General features: G+C 31.4%; 1 protein-coding gene across 2 annotated transcripts in view; it reads right to left on the bottom strand.

Moving 5' to 3' along the window:
- The window catches only part of LOC112604358 (RNA-binding protein Musashi homolog Rbp6-like), a gene marked incomplete at its 3' end in the record, with an annotated part of 335,083 nt that extends 319,831 nt beyond the window's left edge, over positions 1-15,252 (bottom strand). For both annotated transcript variants that reach the window (XM_025353345.1, XM_025353344.1), the window contains 1 exon segment: positions 14,394-15,252. In XM_025353345.1, the coding sequence (XP_025209130.1) occupies positions 14,394-14,455 (62 nt within the window).
- Between the last annotated feature and the right edge of the window lie 807 nt (positions 15,253-16,059).

Below are 16,059 nucleotides of genomic sequence, written 5' to 3' on the forward strand. Positions count from 1 at the left end.
AAAAAAATAATATTCTTTTTTGATTCCATTGATTATTTGCTCTATAATAAACTTAACAATGTCAATAAATTAACCGATCACATGAATACATTATACACGTAAAAATAAATAATTACCAATTATAGTAAAACCAAATGAGTTATAGACGATATAGTACAGCCACAGACAAATTCGTGAATATTTTATACTAAAACCTCGCATAAAGTTTAAAGTAAAATAAATTTCATCAAAACACATGAGCAAAACTCGAATTACATTGTCTCAAACAATTTTCCTTCACGTGTCTTGAAGTTCGTACAAATTATTATGAAAACATCAGAGACAATAGTGTTACCGTAAATGTACCGTAAAGGTGCGCCCCGCACCATGTATCCATAAAATTGTCACAATTTTATTAGCCCACACTACCGCGCTGAGTGTCGTCGCACGACATTTATTATATTTTTATGCTAACTTTGTGTCCAAAGATCACGCTCTGCGGCGCGAATCATTCTATGACCTATATCTCTGCGAAAATCGAAGCACGAGAATTTATGTACCTACGCAAACGTACACGTTATTCGCGCTTTTCCAGAATCGCGAGTACATTTTATATATTATTATTATTATTGTGTATACACTGTAAACAGGTAAGAGTGTTTAAGCTACGGTTCTTGCGTTTTAAATATTAAATATGTGAAAAACGTCTCGCTAGAACGGTATAGTTTTATTATTTTTTTTTCATCTTTCAATCTTTATTTCAAAGTAGACATACTCAGTTGACGGGTTTTCCAACGCACACACGCGGGGTTTGATGGATGTAATATAATGCACAGCCGCAAGCTGAGTACCTTACTAGTACATTTTATTATAATATATTCTACTATGCATGCTGTGTAATACAGTAGAGTACCCACGCACTTAAAATTGAGGTATCGTAATCATTAACCGGCGGCGGTGATGAGCGTCTCATCGACATCATCAATTTATATAGTATAATATTAAAATAACAATGAAAGTGTAGTTGCAAGGTAAGTAGCTTGGCTTGCGTAAAAAAAATACTTTTAAAATTATTTCTCGAGCGCCGCAAACGCTTATACATACGGTGTCAAAAGCGCGTATTCTACCGCAATGTGCAGCACAACATATTACAATGTATATTGGCAAATCACGAGTATCCAATACACTGATGCTAAGGATGCTTACTTAATATACTGAACTCCGGAACTATCACTATGAATTCTGTGATATTACACCTGTTCTAGTGGTATTGTCTCGAATAATTGATTATTATATACTTTGAAGTACAGTGTGTGTAGTATAATATAGTTAATTCTGGTCAATAACTTTTCTTCTATTTATCATTTTTGTATTTTAGTCTGAAAAAACTACTGTTATGTTAGAGATCCACACAATGGTTGTAAAAATCTATTAAATATATATATATTTTATTTCTCAAAACAAAACTCAAAGTAAAATAAGAATTATTGTTTACGAGCTTGTTAACAGTTTTATCGACAGCCAGTTTATAGAGCTAATTATAATTTATAATTATAATTAACTTAATAAACTTATTATTATTTTGTAAATATTTGAAAAAAACCTATTACAATCTGTTAATATCACTGCTTTTCGGTAAGTGGGTAGATATACAAATATTTTAATATAGTTATGTACGTTTATATAGCTTAGGCTTTCGTTGTAAACGAGTATAAAAGTCTTATGCATACAATAAAATACGAGTCTAGTGGGGTGTATTATACGAAGATAAAATAGCGAGGAACTTTGTTCATGCATTTAAAATAGACGTTCAAAGTACTGTTTTTACACAAAAAAATATTAGTGTTGTACTCTAACAGCATAATCGAGAAACTTTTAACGATTGTGCTGAGGGTTCGATACTATAATAATGTAAAAACAAAATAAAATCTTACACGTGTCGATAACATGTCGCAACTGGTAGACATCTATATTGTAAATTTAACAATATTGTGTTGCTTAGAATTTTTTTTCTCGGATTTTCGTTCTTTTGCCCGTTTCATAAACGGTTTTCATGATTAGTTGCATATTATTTTAAACGTATTTCAAACATATTATACATTTATGTTAAGAGAGAGAGTGTAAAAAAAATGTTATTGACACGAAGGTTTTTTCCTCGCGTAGCTGGTAAAAATAAAAAATTAATTTAAAAATAATATAATAATATAAATAATTATTTAACAATGATATTTAGTAAAGGTACTGAAAATTACTATGGACGAGTAGTTTGTAAGAAAATATCGATACACTTTTTACAAGCGACTGTCACGAGAGTAAAAAAATAATAATAACCTAAACATAACATATTACTTAACGTTTAAAATTAATTCATATTATATAAACATGAAGTCTTTTTATATTTCATAGTATATTGTACGTTATGAAAAATATATTTTTTGAATGTTTAAGCGTGAATGATATACTACTATTTTTTACCTATATAAGTAAGTTCTGAGAAGTTGTACAATGCTTATAAGTTATGACAACGATAATAATATAGCATTTCGTTTATCGTAAGAATCGCTAACGATCGTCGAGGTTTTTTACATACGTACTTTGTGTAGTAAATAATATTTACAAATATTTATTTTTTTTTTTTACATAAATATTACTATATTTTACGACTTTTCCCGGACCAATATGCGTGATATTACATTATGATATGCACTGATGGTGTTTTTTAAATCAACTAAAGCGAATCTTGTGACAGCCTTGTTTATCGTATTATTATATAATATAATACAGCGTGTATAACGTTTTAACAGATTCGATTTTTCACAAAAATAATGTTATCAAAGGCGGATAACGTTATTGAATTAATTAAATAATATGGATAACTCTCAAAATGCACGTTTAAAATGTTAATTAAATAATTCGAGTTATTTAAAGTTTTGAGAATGTATTAAGAATCAGCATCATTATTATTTAATGTTTGAATATTAATTATATACAATTCAAATCTTGCACTAGGTGTATGTATTATGTCCATTCAACCTCGAAAAATATATGAATTCCTTAAAAAAGAAACATACCTAGTTAAGTAACAAAATTGCTTACAGTTTTTAACCTTACGAAAATATGCACAGTGTTATCCACCTTTTTACGTACTCCAAGTACTGCTCCTCTTCATAGAGAGAGAAAGTACTCATATTAAATTTTCAACAAGAATTAAATATCTACATATAACCCTAGAATCAAAATCTTGTTTGGAATATCCTTCCTCCCACAACTAATAAATTTCAAAAAGTTTACCAAAGGCTTAAAATGTCGCATCCTTTTTGTAGCTTGTACACTAAATCATGTTGGAAATCTTCACTACTATACTTTATTACAGCTTATACCTTACGTCTTGTCACTCATACTTTATACATAACCTCACACCTACCCTACTAATAAAATACAAGACGTGTTTCATATATTTTTATTTTAAGAATAACTTTCCCTCTAGTCTATTACAATTACGTCATATCTAAAGATTTTCCAATTCATACTCTAAAGAAATAATCGAACATAATTCGACTGTAATAATTATTAACCACACCAAAAAAGGAAAAATGTACAACATTATCATTTACGTGTACTTCTTATATATCGTCGACTTAAACAAGGTCAACCCTCTCAGAAATTAGAATTAATTTATAAATTTACTCATACATATGAGCTTTAAAAAGTGTAATTTTATAATTCTATTTTAGTTTTTAAACTGTATTATCATTGTAATAGTAATGTAATAGTATTATCATAGATATTAATATTATTATGTCTCATACGCTCATACCAGTATTAGAATAGGTAATAATTATTTATGTTTATACATATTATGTTACAATATTTCACTTGCGTTAAAATCTGTTGTTTAGGTAATGATCAAATAAGGTAGTAAAGCTTTTAAAGTAAAAATAAAATAAGAATCGATTGCAATCGCGGCGGAAGTACCAAGTTCGTTCTCGTCCGCACACGTTACGTAAGCACTAGGCAATAATCTTTGACAACTTATTTATGATTAGGCCTTATGTACCTATACCACGATACTATTTGTCACGATTGATCTTCTAGAACTACGTTTATATACATCATCACTAATTAGCGCTTATGCTCGAATGATCTATAAATTCGCTTATATGCTGGACATAGGTATTTTCGAATTTATATTTTAACTTTGAAAATGTCAATAAGTTTATTTCAAATTATACAAAATATTATTGTGAAATTATCATTTAATATTATTTTTAAATTGGGAACTAAACAAGAAAACTGTACTGTTTAATACGCAACCATTGACTAAAATCACCGAGACAATTTAGTTACAAGAATTTATAATAATAACTAATAAATTAAAATAATAATTTTGGGACAATATTATAGTTATAATTATTATTACACACACTGCAGTAATATGTATTGTGTGAAATTGCATTAAAAATATGTATTCTAAAACTTGCATTATATATTATGTCGTTTACAGTAAATAATGGTTGTATAGATACAATGACACCAAATTAAATTACTATTATTGATTGTAGGTACACTAGGTACATACTCGTATTAAGATTTTTTTTTTATTTTTTTTTTTTTGATAATTATTTTATCAAGCGCTTAATCATTATATGCAATTTGTTTTCTTCAAACTAGTCAATTAAGGATCATAAAGAATTATTTGCAGCAGTTATATATATTTTTATACTGTTATTTAGGTATCACTGCAATCTACTTAGTGCAGTGTTCATTACGATAATAATAGCTATTGCACACCCATAAAAAAATACTATTTACCTACGAGCACATATACGCCCCAAGGTTAGATAAATAAGACATTTTAATATTTTGTATTTTAATTTTGTTATTGTTCGAAAAATAATGTGACAAGAATGTCGATAACGTGTACTACTTGTGTATTAACTATCTATATTGTTAACTTATAATATGTTATATTATATGACATTGCCCGCCACATCCTATTGAAGAATATCATTAGGTTTGGATGTTAGTTTTTTTTTTTAAATCTTTGATTTATTTATCGATTCATTTCAGTTTACGGTAAAATATAAATGTATTATAATATGATCACTACGGTATTAAAAATAGATATGTGCTACTTTATTCACGTGTCTTTCATCATAAAATAAATGACATTTTTATGGAATTTAGCGGTGTCTGTCCAAAGTATTGATTTTTCTCTCTCTCTCTCTTTGTCTCTCTAAAATGTTGTTTATAATTTTTCTGGAACTCGAGAAAAGTGAATTCGTGTATACAGAGTGATTCATCAAGTATGCTCAACCACATATTTGTATTTAATATAGGTAATGAATTTATTCAAACTCTGATTCATGGAACTTAAAAAAAAAGATTTAAGGAGCTTACTTTCAAATATTTCATTGACTTTTTTATACCATTTAAAGAGTGTATTTGCTATTAAAAGGGAAAAATAAGGATAATCACGCTTGACGATTTATCCAATATCGTAGTTATCTAGATTTGCCTTACATCAGCGATGATTAATACATTATTTAATTTTAAGTGCAATAACGTGCAGCAATAATGTATGATACTATAGTATATTATAACAATATTATAATGTTACTGTCGACGTATCGTATATACACATTACTAGATATGCTCACTATAATAAACTATTAAATAACTGATAGCCTAACATGCCGTTACATAAAAAGTGTTCGACGTTTCAAAGTGAAAAACAATTGAAAGTCGTCGGTGTATTTTTCGCTAGTTTACCGAATTTCAACGTATAAATTATGTACCAAGAATATATTATAATATAATTCTTTATAAGAAAATAGCAAACACGAAACGAAAACTGAAATTCGAGAAAATAAATTACCAAGCGCAGAAAAAATTTAATGAGTTCGCGAAAACGGAAAAAATGTAAGATTTTGTTGGAGGGAGAAAAAAAACGAAAAAGTTTTTAATAAGATGGAAATATTTCACTTTTAGGCTATAATAATATTTTAATGGAAACAGTGTTTTCTGTTACTTTAATTAAAGTTGTAACTACTTATTACTATACTGTTGTTTCGCCAACGCGTACCATTAAACAATAATGATAATTGATAATGTAACGAACACGCATCATCGCCAATCAGAACGAGTACCTTACCTACCAAAGATATACTCCCAAAATAATTCTATTAAAATATAAAGTATATTATATCCAGAAATTTGAGATTCCTTTGGTATTAAATTTTGTAATTATTAAGTAATGGGGCGTAACTCATATACATATAATATACTAATAAATAACGTGGTACGTTTTTACTTTTTATAATAATTATCATAGCTATATTTTTTATTCATATACATAACACTTTGGTACTACACATACCAAATTATAAAAGTTTAAAATAAAAATGTAATTGTTCGCACTTAAAATATACTGCATCTGTTTGCACAATCTATATCTATCACTGCGATTGAATTTAACCCGAATTCCTGATAACACTGTCTACATGTTCATCTTAAAATTGACATATTTTATTATATTCTTATTGATTAGTAATAAATTATGGTATATTATTATTATTGTTGTGTAAACAATAATTTATTATCATAATATGCAAAGTCTAAATATTGGTTTGAATCCTGGGCGTGTGTCAGCAAAACATGATATAAAGTTTTATCAATAAAGCCATATTGGATTTTGCAGATCATCATATGATGGTATGAATCATAAAGGAACATACATTAGAAGAAAGTAAAATATTTTGAATTGCTTACGATATAATATCGCTTAATATAATTTTTATTACCACATTTTTGTTTATTTACTTTAAATTTGTGTATAGTATTATATACTTAATGCGTTTATTCAGTGTTCAGAAACACATGATGGATTCATACCATTATTTATAAATTTATAATGCTTATAAACGCATATGTTCATGTTTAAAATTTGAAACTTTCATTTGACTTAAAATTGGATTTCAAATGTATCGGAAATTAACTTAAAATTGTTCCTATAGTTTCTATATAAGGAATTTTGGAAGGAAAGATGTATGTAGTAGATGCATATACTTTTATATAATAATATATTATTTTTTTTTTGTATTTAGAAAATAAATGGTCTTATCTGTTGTATTTTTTTTATTCAAATAACATTTTTACATTTTCACTTCAAAGTCGATCGGCAAGGACCTTCGAGTATAGTTTACAAGTTCAATATAATAAGCACGATAGATGTTGATGGCACACGTGTATATGAATCTTTAAAATGTAATTTTGTCGAAGTTTATAAAGTACTTAGGTTAACAAACTTGACAAGCACTTCTAAAACTTCTTGTCTTCTTAGAATCGGGGTTCTCGTCTACAACAAGACGAAGGGGACTAGCGAGTATAATATGACAAAACATAGCGTCAATAGTTATTTTTTTTTTACTAATTAAATTATAAAAATATTCATTTCCGTCATCGTAGTTCGTGCAGATTTGTTTGTTTGCTATAACTTTTTTTGCAAGCTTTTAATAATTTCTGTCTGTTGAACATAATATTTTAATTTACCCTTCAGAACGACGTCACATCATCGATTTTCATCGTCACAGAATTAATTTCAAGTGTTGATGTACAACAACGATTTCGAGTATTTTTTTTTATTACAATAACACAAGTCGTACTCTCGTGTCATACTAAACGGGAAACCACAATAATATTATAAACGACGTTAAGTATATAAAGAAACGAAACCGATATTATAAAGACAGCTTAAAATTAGTCGGCCTGAAAACCCTTCGAAGGAATTAGAATTCTCAAGATTTTCAACAGCAGTTTACCCTCGCGTGGCTATCTATCCTGTAGGGGTTTAATACCCTCAAAACGTCATGTTTAATTTGAGTCTAAACCACCAAATTTGGAGTGTTACGCGCGACCCATCGAAAAATGCGTTTTGATGCATATTAAATATTATGCAAACAATTAAAAGGAAGTGCTTCGATTAAACTAATTGAATTTGGAAGATGAACAATATAAACGACATTAACGTTTAAAAATCAAGACGGCTAAGACATTTGAGACGTTATATAATATTAAATTAGTTCAAATTATAGTGATCTCTCGTTTTTTAGTTAAAAACAATAATGAATAATTGGAAGAAAAGGTTTTGTTTCGAACATTACTGCATCGATCGTTTAATATTATTAATTTCCCATCGTACGTCTTCAAAACAACAGACTACAAAGAGATACTACTCGAATATAATATGTTTTTTATTACAATTTTAGTGGAAAACATCATTGACCATGTCGTAAACGAAATAATATAATATGTATTATACGTAAAAACTGACAATATTATACCTATTATATTATTTATTATAACTATTTAAATAATTATTATTTATGATAAGTTTGGCGCGCAACTGCCCGTCACGGATTACAATTAGTGTTTAATTAGCATCGGCAGTTTTTTAGGGTTTCATTTAATTCGTCCTACCTCCACTCTTCTCCGTAAATTATTTTCATTTATTATTATTGATAGTTTCGTGATTAAGTTTATGCTCGTTTCATAATATTCCCTCTGATGTATGTCCCCACACACCGAGCCTATTAGTATATCCGTTGTCGCTATACAACGTATATCTATCCGAATCGCGTGCATGTGTACTCACATTAATGATACATATTATTCGGAATATTAGGTGGCTTACACCGGTTTTTCGTGTCTAGTATTTATTTTTTTTACTAGTTTTTTACTCTCTACTATCTGATTATAACTACAAAATATTACATAATACACTATCGTGTACAACTATGTGTAATATCCTCTTTCATTATTCAACCAAATGTTTATGCGACTTGGCAACTGTATTTAAACATTTCAACAAATATTTAACATACAAAATAATAAAATAATATACTATTATATTGGTACAGTTGTGTTATTATAGTTGACCATGCGGAAAAATTGCATTCGAATTCCACCTTATCTCATCCTATCTATTACGACTGTTTAATAAATGCATCTTTAAATTGGTCCTAGGATAACATAACAACGTTTGTACCTAGGTACTTACCTAGGCTATATTATTATTAATCGCAGAAGGCCACCTGGCTGTACACCATAAATATACACGACGTCATTAGAGGTTTACACGACGTTAATATATATACATATACATATATATATATATATATATTTAAGTTAAAAATCTATACTATTATGTATAATGGGTGTGCATAGTGCGGCCAGCTGATTGAAAATCGTTGGATTTTTCAAGTACGTACATTATATATAGATACCTAATAATGTTATAAAACATAATTTGATATTATATACGGCTGTAGTTGCAGTAAGTAGGTGCGTAGAAATCATGACACGACGATGATTATCGTTCGGTTCGTTTGCGCATGTGTACGTATAAAAATACTATCTACAATAGGTTACATTTGTTGTTGAAATGAAAATATAATGTGGTTGTGTCTAATACATAATACATTATATCGTCGAAAAGTTGTGACGATAGACCAGTCCGTGACTTTATTATTACCGTATTAATGTATATAATATTATATGCGTGTTCTACAATTTTACATACATATTAAATACACCAGTCACTTCATTGGTACTCGAAAACATATTTATTTTAATGTATAAAACCGTCCAACAACAGTTTTATAATGTGCACATACATAATATAATAATTATATCACTCGAATACAGTGTTCGACAGAGTCATATCCAATAATTCAATTGCCGATCGAAATCCATAAATTCGAGACGAGCTCACAATGACATGTAGGTAGATAAAACCAATACCCAATAACAATAATATCATATTATTATGACGTACGATAACAAATTTTCGAAGGCTTGTACATTTTTTTCCTTGCTGTGATTTCGTGTGTTGCTATAATATAGTGTTAGAAAACTCGTTGCTAAATTACTCGATTTAAAGATCTGTTTTATTAATATAAAAACATTATTCAAAAACGTATCCGCCAACCGTTATTTCATTTTCATGAACTCAATCTTGACCGCAATCGCTTTAACGACGTAAATATATTATACTACATCTTATTCTAAGTTATTATTAATTTAAATTTTAGTATTTTATAGATGAATGTGTTTCAACTTTAAATGATTTTTTTATTATTGTGATTATTCAAATGTATTAAATAGTTTGTAATCATAAATAGCAAAATAACGAACATAAATATTTAATTAATAAATTACTTTTTAAAACTCCGAAGAAATAAAATTATATTTTTTTAATTAAATTGATAAACACAAAATAATTAACCGCATTATGCAATATTAATATTGAAATTAATTAGTTAAAAAAAAAAAAAATGTAATAAAACTTTTAAGTAAATAACAAAAACATTTAATAGTTATTACGTACTTACAACACTATTCAAAATATTGTGAAAAAAAATTATTAATTTAATTGCAAATATCTATGAGTGATTGGTCAAATAAAATTACACTATAACATATTATTCAATCTAAATCTAAAATATGATATAAGTACAAACTATTAATTAAATATTGTAAAAACATTACAGTGTAATATTGTAATATGATGATAAGTGTGTATATTTATAATCTAAAGAAATTCAAAAAACGAATACGTATATCTTCGTATTATTATTTTTTTTTTTTTTAACCCGCAATTAAATATTGTATTTTTTTTATCTAAAATGAAATAAATTTAAAATCCCAATAGTCATAACTCATAACTTATAAAATAGTTTGAGTTTTATTTAACAGAAAATTGACTATATTTAAAACAACGTACGCCTACGGGTTAAAGGTTAATAAAATGATGGATATTTATCTTAATAGTATTAACATCCTAATGATAACAATGTATTTTTCAATCAATTAAAGACTCGAAGAATCAATTAATTAATAAAAATATTTAAAAAAAAATGTACCAAATAACCATGTGTATAGCATAGTATTCATACTTATCAGCACACTTCTTGTTTCACAATATTATTTAATATGTAGATGGGTACAACCATGCTCTAAGTAATTCAATGTAAAAGTTTTAATATACAATAAATTATTTTTATAAATTCGGTTAGTTTTAACTTTTTATTTTTATTAAATTTCGTTATTTTAAATCTTTTAATAAATCCAACAGAAACTTCAGTAGAAATATATCTTTTATCATACTTCATTCGTTTGACGTGAATTATATAAATTCCGAGTAAGTATAATCAAGTAACTCGAGATGATCTATCGTTTTTCTTCTCTTCTTTTTTATTTGTAAAACCCTTTTGTACTTAACAAGCAATTCTTCGGCTAGACGCTATTTCTTTCCATGTTTAAACATTAAGCTTTTATTATTATTTTGTGATTCAATTCTACGTGAGAGCGTTTACATGGACACGCCATATACACTCCATGAATTTCCTATCATGTCGTCATTAGTTTTTTGATGAACTGAGAACAAATCATCGTCGTTTAATTCCATCGCATAATCTGTAAATTTTGCGTTTTCTGGTTTCACTAAATTATCATCACCATAGTTGTTTATAGGTACTTGAAATAATGCGCTACGGAATGGAATATATCATTATAATGCTGTCGTTGGAGACACTCGGCTATCGATAAAACGAATTTCCTAACAATGAACCATTGCTCGAAAAACATGCTGAAATACATATTTACGACCCTCTCTACCGCACTGTATGCAACCGACGAGTCCAGAACAGGGTTGTCGTTTGCAGCCGATTTCATGGTGAATCGAACACGAGCGAACAGGCCTAAATATAAAATATTATGTATTTTATCGTATATTTTACTAGAGTATTTTACGGTGCTGACGCAGGACCATCCTCCACGCACTTAGCTCTGCATTATATTGTAATATAACTGACAGTATACGTTTGTGTTATACTACGTGCGTATTGTTAGAAACCGGAAGGAACTTCATCTCGTTTGTCCAATTAGACCGTTTCCTGTATTCACGTTATTGCGAGTTCGGCTTTGAGTGCCAGACAATGTCATTCAGTGGTGACATTTAAGAGAATGAAGTGGGCATTTTCTCTTGTCTAATACTATAAAAGCAATCTGACGGGCCAGTAGTCAGCGACACGTTAACTTAACTTATATGTTACAGTGTACATATTTAACCTAACTTCCTTATATCAGAGTCTCGAAAGTTGCAAGGAAGGTACATATTTTTTTTTAAGGGTTGATCATGCTTCTGCGTGCATTATCCATTTGTCATTATTTACAATAAGATTAAGTACTTAACTTACGAGTGTATAATATATATATATATACAGCTCTTTTGCCCTTGGACATCACTCGCGGAGTAAACGAATATCCCTTTATTTTTCATGCATTTTTTTTTAAATTCCAAACAAACTTCATTACCGTTGGCAGCTTACAATTGGCTGTACTTTTAAAATCGTTAATGAAAAAAATACAAGCATTATAATGCACATTTTCGGAATTTTCCGCTTGTATGTACAACAAATGCTCCCGCGTGCCCGTCTATTCTTTATACCAGTTAATAATATAAATATTGCTTTTATTTTTTGTAAAGGCCATTACAATATATATTATAAAATGCACTATACACGTATGCGCCGAGAAATATATTTCAAGACACGACTAGTTCTATAACAAGAAAAATAAATCGTACTCGACTTTACTTTCACGTATTTGAAAATACATATATATAAGTACAATATAATATTATATATTATTAAATGCTGTTGTTTTTCCGGTTACGTAAAAGGCGGCAGTAGTGTACAAAAACAAACATGAAACGTGATTAAAAACGTCGCGGTGTTTGGATTCAACATGAATTGTGCTTCAACGAACTTTTTCCGACTAGATTGTTGTATTATAGACGTCTACCCGTGGCCCATAATAACTTTAACAAATTTTTTAGATCGGCGAAGAAACGTTCATTAAAATGTCTTTTACGAAACTATGACGCCGTTCGCAAGAGCACTAATAATTAATATGAGATGACAAGTGCAAATTTGAATAACAGTTGTTTATTGTACGCGTTTATCATGTGATTATTTTTTCAATCTTTAAAATAAGCGTTCAATATGTTTTATTATGTTTACCGTATTACTCGGCAGTTATACATTACATTACAATATCGTCATCCAAGTTTTCCTTTATCCGCCTGCCATATAAAGGAAAACCAACGAAACGCCTTCGGGTTTGGAGAATATAATAAAACATGCAGGAAATGCGAAGAAAATAAAAACATGGGCTCGTCTATATATTTTGTTCGGTTTTATCGCATCAACAAATTTCATATGTTATTATTAATATTTGTGAACTATTTTTCTAACAGTATTATATTATTCTCATCATACCAAAAACACTTTCTGTAACGCAAATAATACATTATAAATACACATACATATTATATTGTACATAGTATACATTTCGTCATTAAACTCATTACTACTAACAGTGTGCGTGAGGACGCGTATGTGATACTGTACGGGTCACGGTCAACGTATAGTTTTCGTTGGGTTTTATTTTATATTTCTAAATTATGCGCGAGACGACTCGTGCACTTTCGACCGGACCGCAAATCGATACACTACTTTCCGCCTCGCACAAAGTTGGACGGGGCTCCGTTTTATTTTTCGTTTATTGTTATTTATTTTTCGTCGCCATCGTTTTCTACCAACGTCAAAATGATAACATAAAAACACCCAGAAAAAATGTAGTATTACATTGATTATATATACACATCATTGAGTAACGACAACAATATAATATTATGTATACACACTGTCTCGGCGACGTCAGCAGCGCAGTGCAATACCCTCACACAGACGCGAGCCACAGTCACCTACACCTGCACTCCACCCGTAAAACGGGGTAAACGGCGGTGGCGGTTGGCTGTGAAGCACCGGGTGTGGGCTTGAAGAGGGAGCTTGTGGGGCTGCGTGGCGAGGAGGGTGGTCATGGATAGGTGGCGGGTCGGTGGCGCACGCCACGGCGTATACGTATTTAAACGGATTTTCAAAGAAATCGGAAAACCCGCTGACGACCGCCGCGGTAGCAATGGCAGCGGTGTTTACCCCGTCGGATACCCTTGTGCCTAGTGTGAACGGGGGAGGGGGGTGATTCGTCGGAGAGGTCCGAGGAGAAAGTACGTAGAAGGATTAGGGGTGCGCGCGCGCAGGTACTGCACCTACGTGTATGTATGATATATATATATATATATATATGTGTGTACATAAATATATATATTTGGTGTGGGTCGCGTGACGCTGATCCCGCCGGCCGACTGCCACCGCCGCCACCCGACGACGACGACGAATACTCATGATATTATACTTATGATACTTTCTATATTATTATTGTTTATATCTACACCTTTGCATTATATAATACATTGTAACATTATCATAATATGATAACACTTGACTTACCCAGGGTCGTTGGGCACCTCCGCGGCCACGGTCACTGTGTCCTGTGCGCTCTGCGATTCCATGGTACAGACGATATAATTCGATAATAACAATAATAACTCACGCGTGCGTGTGTGTTAACTTTTGGCGGCGACCGAACGAAAGGGTGAAGCGCAATAATAGTATGTCGTGGGCGAGAGTGTGTCGTGTCTGACGTGTGCAATATATACGCGAACTAGCCGGTTGATATTATTTTATGCTGCTACTGCTGCTGATGTTGCTACTGCACAGTTCACGTGGTAGTTTCGATTTTATTCGATCGGGCGGTGGCGAAAACGAATGGCACGAATGGGTACACGACCGGCGGATAGCGAACGGATTGATTTCAAAAAATTAAATTAATTTTTGTCGTAAATCTTGACGACTCGACCTGCGCAAGAGAGAATCCTGTGCGGAGAGTATCACCCGCGTATAATAAACAAACTACAAACACGGAGACAAAATTAGAGAGAGAGAGAGAGAGAGAGACACACACATACGCCGAGAAATGTAAACGGAGAGACAGAGATAATATAAGCACGCGTACACACAATTATATATATAAATATATATATATATATTATATAACGCGAAATTGAATACGAATTTGTTGTTCACGTGGTGTCCGTTACGGTGGTGGTTAACCCGGCAGCGGTGTCGGCAGCGGTGGTGTCGGCGATTCACACGACCGGTGTCGTAATGAAGTTCACTCGATTTTTACAAGACACGTCAACTCTTTTTTGATAAAACGGCGGTTATTAAAGACGATATATAAAAATATATATACACATATATATATCTATATATATATTATTATACGTGATTTTGGGTGGTTGTTATTGTTGCTGTTGCTGTGTATAATATATAATAATAATAATAATAATATATATGTATATATATATATACACGTATATAATATAATATATATAATATATATTTTGTTCCTGCAAACTACGACTAACCACTACTGGTGGGAGGTGTGCTTTTTTGGCGCACACGGTATACTCCCGAGCGTTCGCGCTAAACGGATATGTTCGACTGAACGATGCGGCGAGTGACTGGGACCGTCGCCGTCGCCGCCGCCGCCGACGCCGCCGCCGCCGCTGTGGTTGCCGCGCGCTATGACCGCGGGCGAGGAGGATCAGGTGGCGGAGGCGAGAGGACCTCCGCAGCCGCCGCCACCTCCACCGCAACCGGCTGGAGGCGGGAACGCGCGTGTGCTATTTTTGCCGGCGTGCACGGTCCGTCGTCGTGAGTGCTGTCGTGGTGGCGCGCGCGCGCGAGATGTCGGCGGCATGCGTTCGCACAGGAAATCGCACGGCGGCGAGCGTGCCCGACCGCCGCAGTCGCCGCCGCCCGTCCTGCCGCCGCCTAAATGAGTTGCAACCAAACGGCACACGAGTCGATATTATAATATTATATTATAATATTACAATAATATAGCACATGCAACCCTATCAGCCCGAAGCGTTTGCCGGTGCCCGGAACCCATCACCCCATCCACGAAAGTGCAACTTTTCACATCGACAAGCATTTTTTATCATCAAAATACCTACGAGTAAAAATTTTCAATTTAAAAATATCGCTTTGACAAAAAATGTCTAACGTATTAAACAACGATCGTTTCAAATGAAGCATAATTTACTGC

Source organism: Melanaphis sacchari, unplaced genomic scaffold, assembly GCF_002803265.2.
Source record: "Melanaphis sacchari strain LSU unplaced genomic scaffold, SCAv2.0 Contig11_pilon_pilon, whole genome shotgun sequence".
Lineage (NCBI taxonomy): Eukaryota > Metazoa > Arthropoda > Insecta > Hemiptera > Aphididae > Melanaphis > Melanaphis sacchari.